Source organism: Haliaeetus leucocephalus, unplaced genomic scaffold (assembly GCF_000737465.1).
Source record: "Haliaeetus leucocephalus isolate CR32 unplaced genomic scaffold, Haliaeetus_leucocephalus-4.0 Scaffold646, whole genome shotgun sequence".
Lineage (NCBI taxonomy): Eukaryota > Metazoa > Chordata > Aves > Accipitriformes > Accipitridae > Haliaeetus > Haliaeetus leucocephalus.
The window spans coordinates 4,139,229-4,151,823 of record NW_010973082.1 but is presented as its reverse complement, the minus strand read 5'-3'; the positions used below and the strand labels follow the sequence as shown (position 1 = coordinate 4,151,823).

Genomic DNA, 12,595 nt, shown 5'->3' with positions numbered 1-12,595 from the left:
ACAGTTTCCATGTTTTGGGGTTTTTTTTGCATTTATGTGCTGTAATACTAGCTTTCCAGAGTGTAAAAGCTGATGATGCATTATGACTATTCCATCTGAATGCTTAGGCAGAAGGAAGAGTTTGCTCTCAGAAGTCTCAATGAAGAACACCCTCAGATGTCTTTGCTTTCTCCTCTAACTGTGCACTTGAACTTGCCACCAGCAGAAGAAACACTATAAACAACTGTAATGGGGCAGATGAATTTTTTTTTTTTCCACATATGCAAGAATGTAAAGAAGGTACACTTTAATAAGATCCAGGAACATAATTACCTTTGTACAAAGAAGTTAAAAAAAATTGTGCAGTCATGTTTTAACTATTTAACTATAGTTTTTCATAAATGTCCAGTTTGCAATAACGTGTATTTGGAAACAAAGTCTTCCACCAGGTCTCCCTGCAACATCTTCATAGCTCGCCAGTGAATGCTCCCACAGTTTTCTGGTCTACCTTGGGGATGACTTAGCTCCTCTTTGATATAATCCAGCCAGAGATCTTTAAAAGAAAAATAGAAGTTCTGGTTAGATTTTGATTGGATATTACCTAACATACATACCGAACCTAATCTAGAAACTCTTTTTTAAGTGTCCTTGATGTTAACGCAATGAGATTTACTTTGTGAACTACAAATCCCTGCCCCTTGAGTACCAAAACCCTGGCTTCTATTCCCAGCTGGAACAGTGATGTCTGAAGAAATAATGCAGCAGTAATTGAGCTGTTTACTTTCTTAAAAGGAATACTGCAGAAATCTTGATTATAAAAACATAGCTCCATTGTCCTGGTTTTGGCTGGGATAGAGTTAATTTTCTTTCTAGTAGCTGGTACAGTGTTGTTTTGGGTTCAGTATGAGAATAACATTGATAACACACTGATGTTTTCAGTTGTTGCTAAGTCGTGTTTATACTAAGTCAAGGATTTTTCAGCTTCTCACGCCCAGCCAGCAAGAAGGCTGGAGGGGCACCAGAAGTTGGGAGGGGACACAGCCAGGAGAGCTGACCCCAACTGGCCAAAGGGATATTCCATACCATGTGATGTCAAGCCCAGTATATAAACTGGGGGGAGTTGGCCTGGGGGGTGGATCACTGCTCAGGAACTAACTGGGCATCGGTTGGCGAGTGGTGGGTAATTGCATTGTGCATCACTTGTTTTGTTTATTCCAATTCTTTTATTATTATTGTTGTTGTAATTTTATTATTGTTATGATTATCATAATTATTTTCTTCCTTTCTGTCCTATTAAACTGTTCTTATCTCAACCCACGAGTTTTACTTTTTTTTCCCCCAATTCTCTCCCACTGGGTGAGGGGGAAATGAGCAAGCGGCTGCATGGTGCTTAGCTGCTTGCTGGGGTTAAACCACGACATCCATACTGTTCACAAATCCAAATTAAAGGTGATACACATCTCTTATGCCAGCCAGTGTCAAAACCTTATCTGCTAGTAGTTCTGCTGAAGCCATCCCACTGTGAACAACGACCCTGGACTGAAAGTGAAGGGTTGCTGCAGAGTGTCATGCACTTAATGGCACAGAAGAAATAAGCTCCACTCTGCATGACAGCAATCACAAGGGAAGAACAAACAGCTACCTTTTGAAATGGATGGAATTAAAAGAGGCAGCACTGAATGAATGAATGAATAAATAAATAAAATCCCTTTACCAGAATCTGTTGAACCAAACTCTCTCAAGGCACGTTCATAGTATTCTCTCAGATGAAGCATTTTGCAGGATTCCTAACAAAGGAAGGTATTAAAAGGCCATTTATTTTCTACAGAAGTGTATCTGCAGCTTGATTAGATTCTTACAAAGAACAAGAGTCATGGTAATTACACACACACACGCACACTGCCAAAGATTAGTTACCATGGAACTTGGTTTTGTATTACATACTATGAATCAACTTTAGAAGACAAATATGAACTGATCACAAACTAATGACACTACTCGTAAGCCCTCTGTTACGTATTTAAATCCAAAGTTAGAAATGTATTTTTACAAATACAAGGCACTAATTGGATATTCAACAACTTACTTGCTCCTTTTCTATTTGGATCATCTTCCTGAAGAAATCAAGTGAAAATGGACGATTTTCACACAGGCTGAAATAAAAACATAAGTAACTTTAGACTTCAAGCCTTTTAACATATGCCCTAGAACAATCAGGTTTGAAGGTTTTATTTGTCACCTGGTAAAGACTCTTTTAACTTTCTTATAACCACCATTTCTGTAAGTCCAGTCAAGATACATTTCTTTCATAGTCACAGATTCAGCAGGAGTTGTGGCATGTAAGGATCTCTGCAAGTTTAAAGGAGAAAAAAAAAACCAAAAACCAAAACAAAATAACCACATAAGCTACAATTAAAAGGCAACAAGGGAGAAGAAACCAAAATAGTACCTTCTCCCTAATTAGGCATCTGACATAAAGCAGATCTCTTAAGTGAGACAAAGTACTGGACAAAAGCATCCCAAATGATGCCTGAAAAACACCATTAGGTAACACATCCAATATTTTTCAAATTAAAATATTAGTTGTAACCTAAAATACATGTCTCCTCCAATATTCCATACAGCTGGCAGTTGGCATTCCCCCAACATCCTTCATGCAGAGGGTTTCACAATGCTCTGCAAACAACCAAATTTAAGCTTCCACCTGAAATACGTGTTTTATGTTGTAAATGGTGGGAGGGAACAACCTAACCCGCCAGGCAAAGAGGAAATGTTTTGCCCCAAGGTATTTAGGGAATTTACAGTGAGATTAAAGCCCCAGTTTTGTTCTTGAGTTTTCTGTAGCAAGGTTGATGTTTTCACACAGATTGGAAAATTCTCTTTTCCATGTTCAGATAGACTTCTGAAAATACAGCAAAAATTCTAGACCACGAAGTAAAAGAAAAGTAAATGTCCATCAATGGTTGTGCTTACAAAGATCAAGATGTCTTAGAAGCATGGGGACGACATTTGTATTTATGAGCCTATGTGCAACTGATTTTTTATAACATACACAATTTTACAACATTTGTTACACATTCCATCCACACACATCATTCCCGTTTATTTACACACTGTCATCAAAAGTAGATTTCTATTAGCCAAGCACCTCGTAGAGAGCTTCTGTGTCTTCTTTGCTGTTTGTGCCTTCACTCCATTCTACCCAGAGGGTCCATAATGGCAAAGTGCCCTACAATGTAAGCAGGTAAATCAAATGATTGAAATGCAGTGACCCCCATTTACAGAAACAGCAACACATCCAACCAGGTTCTGTATTACAGCTGCCTTAAAAAATGTCCTTTAGACAGAGCTCTTAGAAAGACAACTTTGGACTGCACACTGAAATCACTTCTTGCTCCCTTTCTCACTTACAGGACAAATACTACTTAGCTGGACAGTGCAAGATGTGTTGCCATGGATGAGAGACAAGTTCTTCTGCCTCACCAAACACTGCAGTACAAAGGTAACTTCCAAGAACAACAAGTAGGAAAGAAACAAATCACCTTGTTTCCTCTCCTCACTCCTTGTGCCCAGGGCTTGAAATGCAACAGTAAGAGAGCACAAAGCTAATTCAAGGTCTGAAATACCACACATGCAAACAATATATCAGGACAGTGAAGAAAAAGAAACACATTTTTCAAGTAAGGCACAAAGAATACCAGCTGACTGCTAGAAGAGTATGCAAAATGACACCTGTGAGCATTCAGACTTTAAAACTGTGAATATGAAGTGAATATGCAATTCCTTCCCTAACGCTCCTGAATGCAATGTGCATGTGAAATGTCAAGTTCTTATTTTTGACTTCAAAATGGTTCAGGACTTTGAATGCCTTGTAAAGTAAAAAAAAAAAAAGAGAGAGAAAGAGAAAAACACTCAAATAAACTTTAGAGGTTTCCTACCCAAGACTAATGCATGCAATTCCATAAAACCAGCACAGACCTTAGATTTCATGTGCTTAACGGCTTCTTCAAAACAGTGGGTCACATCATCACTCTTCAGTTGGATCAGCACCTGCAGCCTCATCTGCCACATTTCCACTGACATGCTGAAGCGCCTAGTTGCAGCTTCTGCCACCTCCGTAGCCTTCTCAAAGAGGTTGAACTCCAGTAATAGTTGAAGCTAAAACCCAGCAGATACAGCTAATCACCACAAGAAATTTGTAGTACCTTGTTAAAAAGCAACGCCTTGATCAAAATATTGCCCACCCTTCTATCTACTCAAAATGGTAGAGATAGGCACACAAGCAATGCAGGACAGTCTCACAATCTATATTCCTGTGTCAACGCTTACCCACTGCTTATAGAGAGCTTCTGGCAGCAAACTGGACTCATGGGCTTTGTTGAACACACCCAGCATCCTCTCCAGCCTCTAGAACCAACAAAGAAAAAGTAAAGGAAATAAGCGTTATTCCTGCATATACCAGATCCCAGCATTACAAGAAGCCCAGTGGATTAGTGTATCAACATGTCACTGAAATTCAGTAAGTTACGTATCTAATGCTTTAGGTACCTGCATACAATCCACAATAAAGGGAAAATCTGAGCATTTGAATTACACTTCTTCCTTAAGGAGCAAAATAACAACATAGCAATGTTCTTTTACTGTATTAAAAGGCAACCAAACTGCACAGGATGATCATTTAATTCACTGAGCCACACCCAAGCACAGATGCATAATTAAGGTGCCCATGTGCCAGCACCAAATTTTACTCAGACTTATTTGCAAGAGTCATTTTAACTCATTCTTTTCTTTGAACAAGCACAGGTTTGTAGGACTGTCAGCGAACATTAACAAGTTTGCACTCTTAACTTCCATCCAAAGAGGTCACTGTACTTTACTGACAAGACTGGTTTATGCCCAAGTTATTCATGTTCAGGCAGGCCACGTGAGCCTGACAGTAAAAGCAATCCCCTCAGATGGAGACTAAACAATTTTTAATGATGGCTGCTGGTAAGTATTTCTGATAAAATGTCAAAATATATTTTCTCCTTGTCTGACAGATTACAGAAGTCAGTAAAAATAGGGATTATTTGTTACTATGATTTCCTAATAAGCTTTTACCTTTTGCTTTAATTCTTCACTGTTGGTTTTCCTGTTATATCTCTCCAAGCAAAAAGTGATGTAGCATTTCCACATGTCCCCTGTAGAATCAAAGGCATAATATCACACTTTATATAATCACAAGAGTAAGCACAAGTATTTGTCTTTGAGGAATATAGAGAATCCAAGAACTATGTATTAACACCAACTTTGTTTTAAAATGTTGTATTATAAAAAAGGCCCTACATTTATAACACTAACATTTAAAAACAGTTTCTCAGTATAAGCTGCAACCAGTAACTCTTTCTAAAGAGCATTAAGCTCTTAGTTCAGCTGAGGCTTCAGCACATGCTGTCACAATTGATGTTCAGTGCACCCTTTGCCTGTAGTTTTCACTGGGCCTGCAAGAGTGAGGACACTCACAGGCAGCCAAGAAAATCCTTGTCTTGAAAGCCTATATAAGCAGCAAATTTGAGTCCGCTCCACAGATAGTCCCTTGAGAGCCTCCTTTGAGAGCAAGGACAATGCCAGATGTTGAAGTTGGATATCCACTGCACTGGCAATTCAAAAACATTGCTTACTCACAGCTAACCAGCAATATACTTGAGTTCTACAGGTTTCCTTTGTTTAGGAAATTTTCTCTATTTACAACTTCCAAACCTCTATTCATCTGTGGGCTTCTACTCTCCTCATTGGTTAAGTCACATTAATAAAAGCAAACAAGCAACAAAAAGCACTTTCAGTTAAGCAGCTCCTTCAAGAGCATAAATGCATTGGAAAATAACCCAAGTAACACATAAAATAGATCTCAAAAAGGTAGCATCTAAAAACTGCTTGCCTTCTCTTAGGTATGGTAGAGCCTGCCAACACCCACTTCAAAACTTTCACAGTATACAGTATGCTGAACTACCAGGAAAAAACGTTAAAATGCAGGCAGAACTTTTCACCTGTTGGCACTGCTCTCACAGCCTCTTCGAAGACTGCACAGCACCGTTCCTCTCTCTGGGTCATTTCAGATACTTTCATCTGTTTTGTGGTGTGTTCTGTGGACTGCAGGGACCCCAGGTCCAGCTCACGACGGGCCATGTAGTCCCATGTAAGAGGATCATCAGCATACTTGGTCTGCAAACTAAACACACCATGTCTGTAATACCCTTCAACCGCCATTCTTCTTTCGCAAGTATGTTTAGAAGTGTTGTTATACTGGTATGGAGTTGTACTTAATTTCTAAGTAATCAAATGCCAGAGAAAAAACATTTTACCTTTCCACAAGAGAAAGACAGAACATTAGTCTATTTTGAGGTGGGTTTTTTTAGTATGGATATTCTCCAATAACAGCATGAACTAGACAGGCAGCATGTGAGAAAGATCTTTTGAGAAAGATCTTTCTTTTGAGAGAGGAACAACTGGGGAAACTAAAGATGCAAAAGAACCACAAAGTAAACAAGGAAAATCAACAGTTCCTGCAGTAAGTTTACAGAAACATAGTAATTATTCAGTGACAACTGTATTTTATCTACTTTTTTCTTAGCAGCTTCTCAAAGCCTTTTCTGAAGTTAGATACAAATATCCTTTTCTAAAAAGCATACTTGCCTCACATTTTGTTTTTCTTAAAGGATTTCCCATAGGCCTTAACATTCTATTTGCCTAGACAAATAGCCTTTAGTTGTTAACCTGTCAACCCACTATAAATTAGAGAGGTTATGAGAATGTGTTTATTAAAAAAAAAAAAAACAAACAAACAAAAAAACCAACAAAAAAACCCCAACACAAAACCACACCTCACCTTTCAAGAATTTCTTTTTGCAAATCCTGGGTAAAATCAAAGAGCTTTGCAATAGAAAGCACAGCCAGATGGAATTCAACACCTACATTTCAAGAGAAAAAAAAAAAGCCATCAAGTGGAGTATTACAACCATTGCACACTTTGCATTTCTATACCTTTGCAAGCTTTTGTCAAGACACAGATAACATTGAAGTTTCTAGATAGATACCCTTTTCTATAAATTTCAGTGTCCCACCCGTATGATAATCTATCTGTATTACCTACTGCAGTAGAGTTAAAGGTGACAACTTTCCTACTGAGTACAAGAAACATTCAATCACCTTTAATTTTCTGAGCAGCATCCCTGTAGATTATGCGAGCCATTTCCCCATTGAGAATCTCTTCAGAATAATTGAATTCCCCCTGCAATATCAAGCATAACATCGTTGAAAAAATCGTTTTCTTTTCTCAGCTACCATTTTTGCTAACATAGAAAAAAAATCAGAAGAAATTGTTTTTCTTCATCTAAATCTATCTTAATCTAATTTGCACAAGTCAACTATAAAGAAGTAAGAGATAATAAGTTTAACTATTCCTTTCCAGAAATTACTACTAGCTTTCAAACTGAGGGATGTAACAAAAGACTTTACAAACGTATAGAAAAGCCAACATATGAAGTATTTGAGCTGAGCATCAGCCAACACTTGAAAAGCTTAATGCAGGAACAGAACATCAACAAAAACTTTCTCTAAGCTCTTCTCAAACAAACAATTAATACAGATCTCTTGAAACTATGCATTCAAATGTGTGATTCGCAAGCAGACAATATCTCTCAAGTAAGTTTAGCTGACCTACCAAGTCCATCTTTGCTTGTTCAAATTCTTTCTTTTCCTTCCTCTGTTTTTCAGCATGCATCAGCTCCATTCTGAAATACTGCAGGAGAGAATAAAATGAAATTATTGTGGGGGTGGGGATAAATCATAAAACACCTAAGACCACAAATGCGCTAAACAAGCTATCTGAGAAGCTACAAATCAGAACTTTGCCAACATCCCACATATGTCCAAGAGCCTTGGTTTTTAAAGGTTTGTACATATAGCTATCTGCCCTACATATTCACTCAGAGATTTCCCACATGCAGAAACTACCACTTTCTAGTCATTCTTTAAACCTTAACTTGCCTTCAAAGAAAACCATGTTCCCTAGCAAAGGCTAGGGATGCCAGATCTAATCCACAGAACTATGTCCTAGCTGAGCTTACAGTGCTTTAAAAGGGAATTCTGACACATTTATCTATAAAACAGTTTAAAATCCTCACTCTGCATACATAAATACAGGATTTGCTAAACAATTGATAAATGCTACCAGTAAATAGTACTTTCTTCTTTTTTAGATCTTTTTGACATTTCCCCACTGATGGCAAAACAAGTTTTTTCCAGTTTTCTCAGACTGATCTGAGAAATATGCTGGACTGATTTGCCCTGACTGATCAAGTAATTGGTCATAGAAGAAAACCAGGAACTCACTTCTTGATAAAGTTTTGGGCACTCTGGATGGAAGCGCAAAGCACGAAGGAACAAGTGCCTAGCACTTTCTGACGAGAGCTGTGTCTCCATTTCCCATTTTGCTGCCATAATCCACAGTGCTGCAACAGATGATACAAATAAATTCATTTTAAGTCAAAGCAAGTAGCTGGTCATGAGAACCCCTTTTGAAGCTACTCTCCAGGATGCACAGGTTGCTTTTGTTCAATGTACCCACCCCAACATAACCATGAGCTCAGCAATGCAATAAGACTAATTATCTCTCATGTTAAAACCAAGTTCAAAGGACTAAAAGCTAAGCAGATCCAGGAAGTTTAATCTGGTATAGCTACAGATCCAATGACGTGAATGTCTTTAAAAGCCAAAAAGCAGCCATGAGTATTCAAAATCTCCTACCTCTGAAACATTTACCTAGTCCCCAGTCTACCTGGGAAATGGTCATTCAGCCCATGGGGACACCTACTTCACATCACCTTTTGATTGCTCAGTACAATCCCTGTCAGAGCCCTTCTCTCTGAAGTAGCAGCAAGGCAAAGAAAAGTGAGTAGGAACTTTTACCCCAGTCGCTTGAACTGAGATCTATAAGAACTTAAACTAACACTACACAATCTATACCGAGTCATTTATGCAGCACTCGCCATTGTTTTATTTACCTGGTTTATTTGGATGAATGGCCAACATGGAAGAAAACACCTTACTAAGCTGATGTTTTGCATTCTGTAAAACAAGAAGGTTTGGTTTACCCCCTCTAGTACCGAACTGAACCACCAGAACCAAAGTCTCATTATGAAAGGTTACAAGTTGTAATGCAATTGTACTGGAAAAGACACTTTTCTGCTACTTCATCTTCAGTTGGAAGTTTCTCATATTTGTTCAATATTGGCCGCTTTCAAATGTTACCAGACTAGATTAGCGTAGTTAAATCAAATCTAGCTAACACAAATGTTGCCTGTATCACAAAACTGACCGCTTTTGAGGTAAAGACTGCATTTTTCTTTGGCCACTTACATTCCTATTGCAAGGTCACTTTCTTCAGTACAGGAAGCACAATGACTAATAATAATAATAATCATGTTGTACTGGGTTTGTGTGGCAAGGTTTTGGTAACAGGGGGGTTACAGGGGTGGCTTCTGGGAGAAGCTCCAAGATGGACCCACCGCTGGCCAAGGCCGAGCCCATCAGCGACAGTGGTAGCGCTTCTGTGATAACATATTTAAGAAGGAAAAAAAAGTTGCTGCGGCACAGAAACTGCAGCCAGAGGAGTGAGAAAATTTAAGAGAAACAACCCTGCAAACCCCAAGGTCTGTGAAGCAGGAAGGGGAGAAGGTGCTCCAGGCACTGGAGCAGATTCCCCTGCAGCCCATGGAGGTCCACGGTGGAGCAGATATCCACCTGCAGCCCGGAGAGGACCCCACACCAGAGCAGGTGGATGCCCGAAGGAGGCTGTGACCCCGTGGGAAGCCCGCACTGGAGCAGGTTTGCTGGCAGGACTTGTGACCCCATGGGGGACCCAAGCTGGAGCAGTGTGATCCTGAACGACTGGACGCCAGGGAAGGGACCCACGCTGGACCTGTTCGTGAAGAACTGCAGACCGTGGGAAAGACCTACGTTGAAGTTCGTGGAGGACTGTCTCCCCTGGGAGGGACCCCAAACTGGAGCAGGGTAAGAGTGTGAGGAGTCCTGCCCCTGAAGAGGATGGAGCAGCACAGACAACGTGTGATGAACTGATCGTAACCCCCATTCCTGGTCCCCCTGCACCGCTGGGGGGAGGAGGGAGAGAAAATTGGGAGTGAAGCTGTGCCCGGGAAGAAGGGGGGGATAGAGGGAAGGTGTTTTAAGATTTGGTTTTATTTCTCATTGCCCTGCTCTGGTTTGACTGGCAATAAATTAAGTTAATCTTCCCTAAGTTGAGTCTGTTTTGCCCGTAACAGCAATTGGTTGAGCGATCTCTCCCTGTCCTTATTTTGACCTCTGAGCCTTTTGATATATTTTCTCTCCCCTGTCCAGTTGAGGAGGGGGAGTGATAGAGTGGCTTTGGTGGCCACCTGGCATCCAGCCAGGGTCAACATACCACAAATGTGAAGACTTGCACAGGTAAGTTTACAAAGTAGAGAATTGCCAGAATTATACTTTTCAGCATAGCCACTGTAAGAAATGTTTGGAACAAAACCACAATTCACAGACAGGTGATCCACTCATTCCAGAGAAGGTATAACCAATATTAGGATTCTCCCAAACCAGATGGTACTCTAGATTCAATGCAATCAGCTGCACCTTTGCCACCTGCAAGCATCAAATTTTACGCTAATTCATTCTGAGTCAAACTCTACATGTACATACATCAGTGAAAAGCCCAGGCAGCTCCAATACTACTATTAAAATCATTTCATTATTACAGCATGTGGCAGTACCCCGTCTTGTAATTCAAGTACCAGATACCTGATTAAACACCAATCCAGCATCTCAAATAAGATAAGATTAGCATTTTGAAAACTCACCCACTGTTTGCAAAATGCAACATGTGAAAGCCAAAGTTGGACATCTTCCTGTTGGAAATGCAAGGGGGAGAGGATCAACCTTATGATAAGGCAAGCACAAAACCACTTGCACATTGACAAGCAGACAATACGCCCTTGGTACGATGACTTGGCGTGCACAGAGAAGGAATTTTGAATCTCAATTTCCCTTTCTGCCCCCGACCCGATCTTCAAATTCCTGCAAAACATCCAAAGAAAACCAACCCTCCCATCTCAAGATACACCCTCGCAGCTTCTTCAATCAAATCTGTGTTACACTGAACTCAATAGAGAGCTCACTGTAATGGTTTCTGAGGCACCTTCTTTAGGTTTTACCATTAGATTTATTAAGACAATCTTTTCCTAAAGCAGCTAAAAGTTCTTTTCATTCTGTTTCTAGTCCTTGCAAGCAGACAGACCAAACTCACATTGCAATACATGGCTCTAGACAGTTGAGGACTAATAACTCAGAAAGGACAAAATATTGTTCGTGTAAAAAAACATCTATCTGGTATGAATGACCTACTTCTAGGCTACTGCTAACTGTAAGACCATATGTCCACTTAGTTTTTCTACTACATTCTTGTGTATTATTGCAAATACCTGGTGGCAATGATATCTAGATAATTTTACATACCAAAAGGGCATTTTTTCAATCTATCAGTACAAATAAACAAACTTACTTTCCATTTCCCTATAGCACGGTTGAAAAGGCTATGGACTCTATGCAGAATGGAGTTCTCAATTTCATCCTTCTTAAACGAATATCCAATGCGCTAGGAGGGAAAAAAAAGTATTAATTTTATTGCAATAGAAAATTTGGCATAAAGTATTTTGCACTCTAAATAATTGACAAACTTACTGCTCTTCTTTTCTTTATCAGTTCCAGCAGATTAATTTCATACTGGAATGGGGAGAAAAAAAACATTTCAAAGCAAATGAGTAGACACTTAACAGTAAGGGAAAAAAAAATACAGATCAAGTTTTTTATAGCTAATCAAGCGGACAATAAAAATTACATCCAGGAAAACGCAAACAACAATTTTTTGGTTGGCTCACTACATTTCTAAGGGTGACTGAAATTCAGCTTGAATATTTGTATTGCATTGGTATTTCAGACTTGAGTTGTTAGGACCCCACATTCCTAGAATCGTAACGCACAAGCCAAACTTCTAACACCACAAAAAATTTATTACACTTAACTACAATTTGCACAGCACATCAGGGAACTGGGGTGTCTGCACCCCTGGAGAGACAAGAAACTATAGGAAAAATTCACAAGGATGAAGCCTCTCTCATCCCAAACCGAGCACCAACTAACTCCTGGCCATGCTTCATGCTCTGGTGGGTCTTAATAGCGAGTGCGTGCCGATAAACCACTTACAAGTGAGCACCAGGGGCCAGCTGAGGAGAGGCCTCAAGAGGCAGCCCGTCTTCCACGCGGGTCACTACAAAATCACGTAACTGCTAACCGCGCTGGCTCTACAACGTGAGCTAGCGCGCTCTGCTAATCAATAAAGCCTACCTGAATATAATTAATAAAATCCTCCTTCCGAAGGGTTCTCCGCTGTATTTTGTACTCCAGAGCCGAGGCCTTCCTCAGCACGGCCCTGCGGGAAGGGGAAATCAGCCAGCGCAGCAAGCCGGGCCGCGCCGCCCGCGTTCGCGGCCCCTCTCCGGACACCCAGTCCCGCCGCCGCCGCGGCCCTCCG

The 12,595-nt window shown here is 40.1% G+C and overlaps 1 protein-coding gene across 1 annotated transcript in view; it reads right to left on the bottom strand.

The window, feature by feature from the left end:
• Positions 1–248: 248 nt before the first annotated feature.
• UTP6 (UTP6, small subunit (SSU) processome component, homolog (yeast)) overlaps positions 249–12,595 on the bottom strand; it is an 18,563-nt gene continuing 6,216 nt past the window's right edge. Inside the window, exons 2-19 of the mRNA XM_010578743.1 lie at positions 12,409–12,590; positions 11,746–11,787; positions 11,567–11,659; positions 10,866–10,913; positions 9,021–9,084; positions 8,350–8,468; positions 7,679–7,756; positions 7,165–7,246; positions 6,845–6,926; positions 6,006–6,187; positions 5,080–5,159; positions 4,309–4,386; positions 3,958–4,137; positions 3,128–3,208; positions 2,219–2,328; positions 2,066–2,132; positions 1,694–1,766; positions 249–532 (exon numbers count right to left, since the gene is read on the bottom strand). Of these exons, the coding sequence (XP_010577045.1) occupies positions 375–532; positions 1,694–1,766; positions 2,066–2,132; positions 2,219–2,328; positions 3,128–3,208; positions 3,958–4,137; positions 4,309–4,386; positions 5,080–5,159; positions 6,006–6,187; positions 6,845–6,926; positions 7,165–7,246; positions 7,679–7,756; positions 8,350–8,468; positions 9,021–9,084; positions 10,866–10,913; positions 11,567–11,659; positions 11,746–11,787; positions 12,409–12,590 (1,799 nt within the window). The 3' untranslated portion in view covers positions 249–374. The remainder of the gene's footprint in view (positions 533–1,693; positions 1,767–2,065; positions 2,133–2,218; positions 2,329–3,127; positions 3,209–3,957; positions 4,138–4,308; positions 4,387–5,079; positions 5,160–6,005; positions 6,188–6,844; positions 6,927–7,164; positions 7,247–7,678; positions 7,757–8,349; positions 8,469–9,020; positions 9,085–10,865; positions 10,914–11,566; positions 11,660–11,745; positions 11,788–12,408; positions 12,591–12,595) is intronic.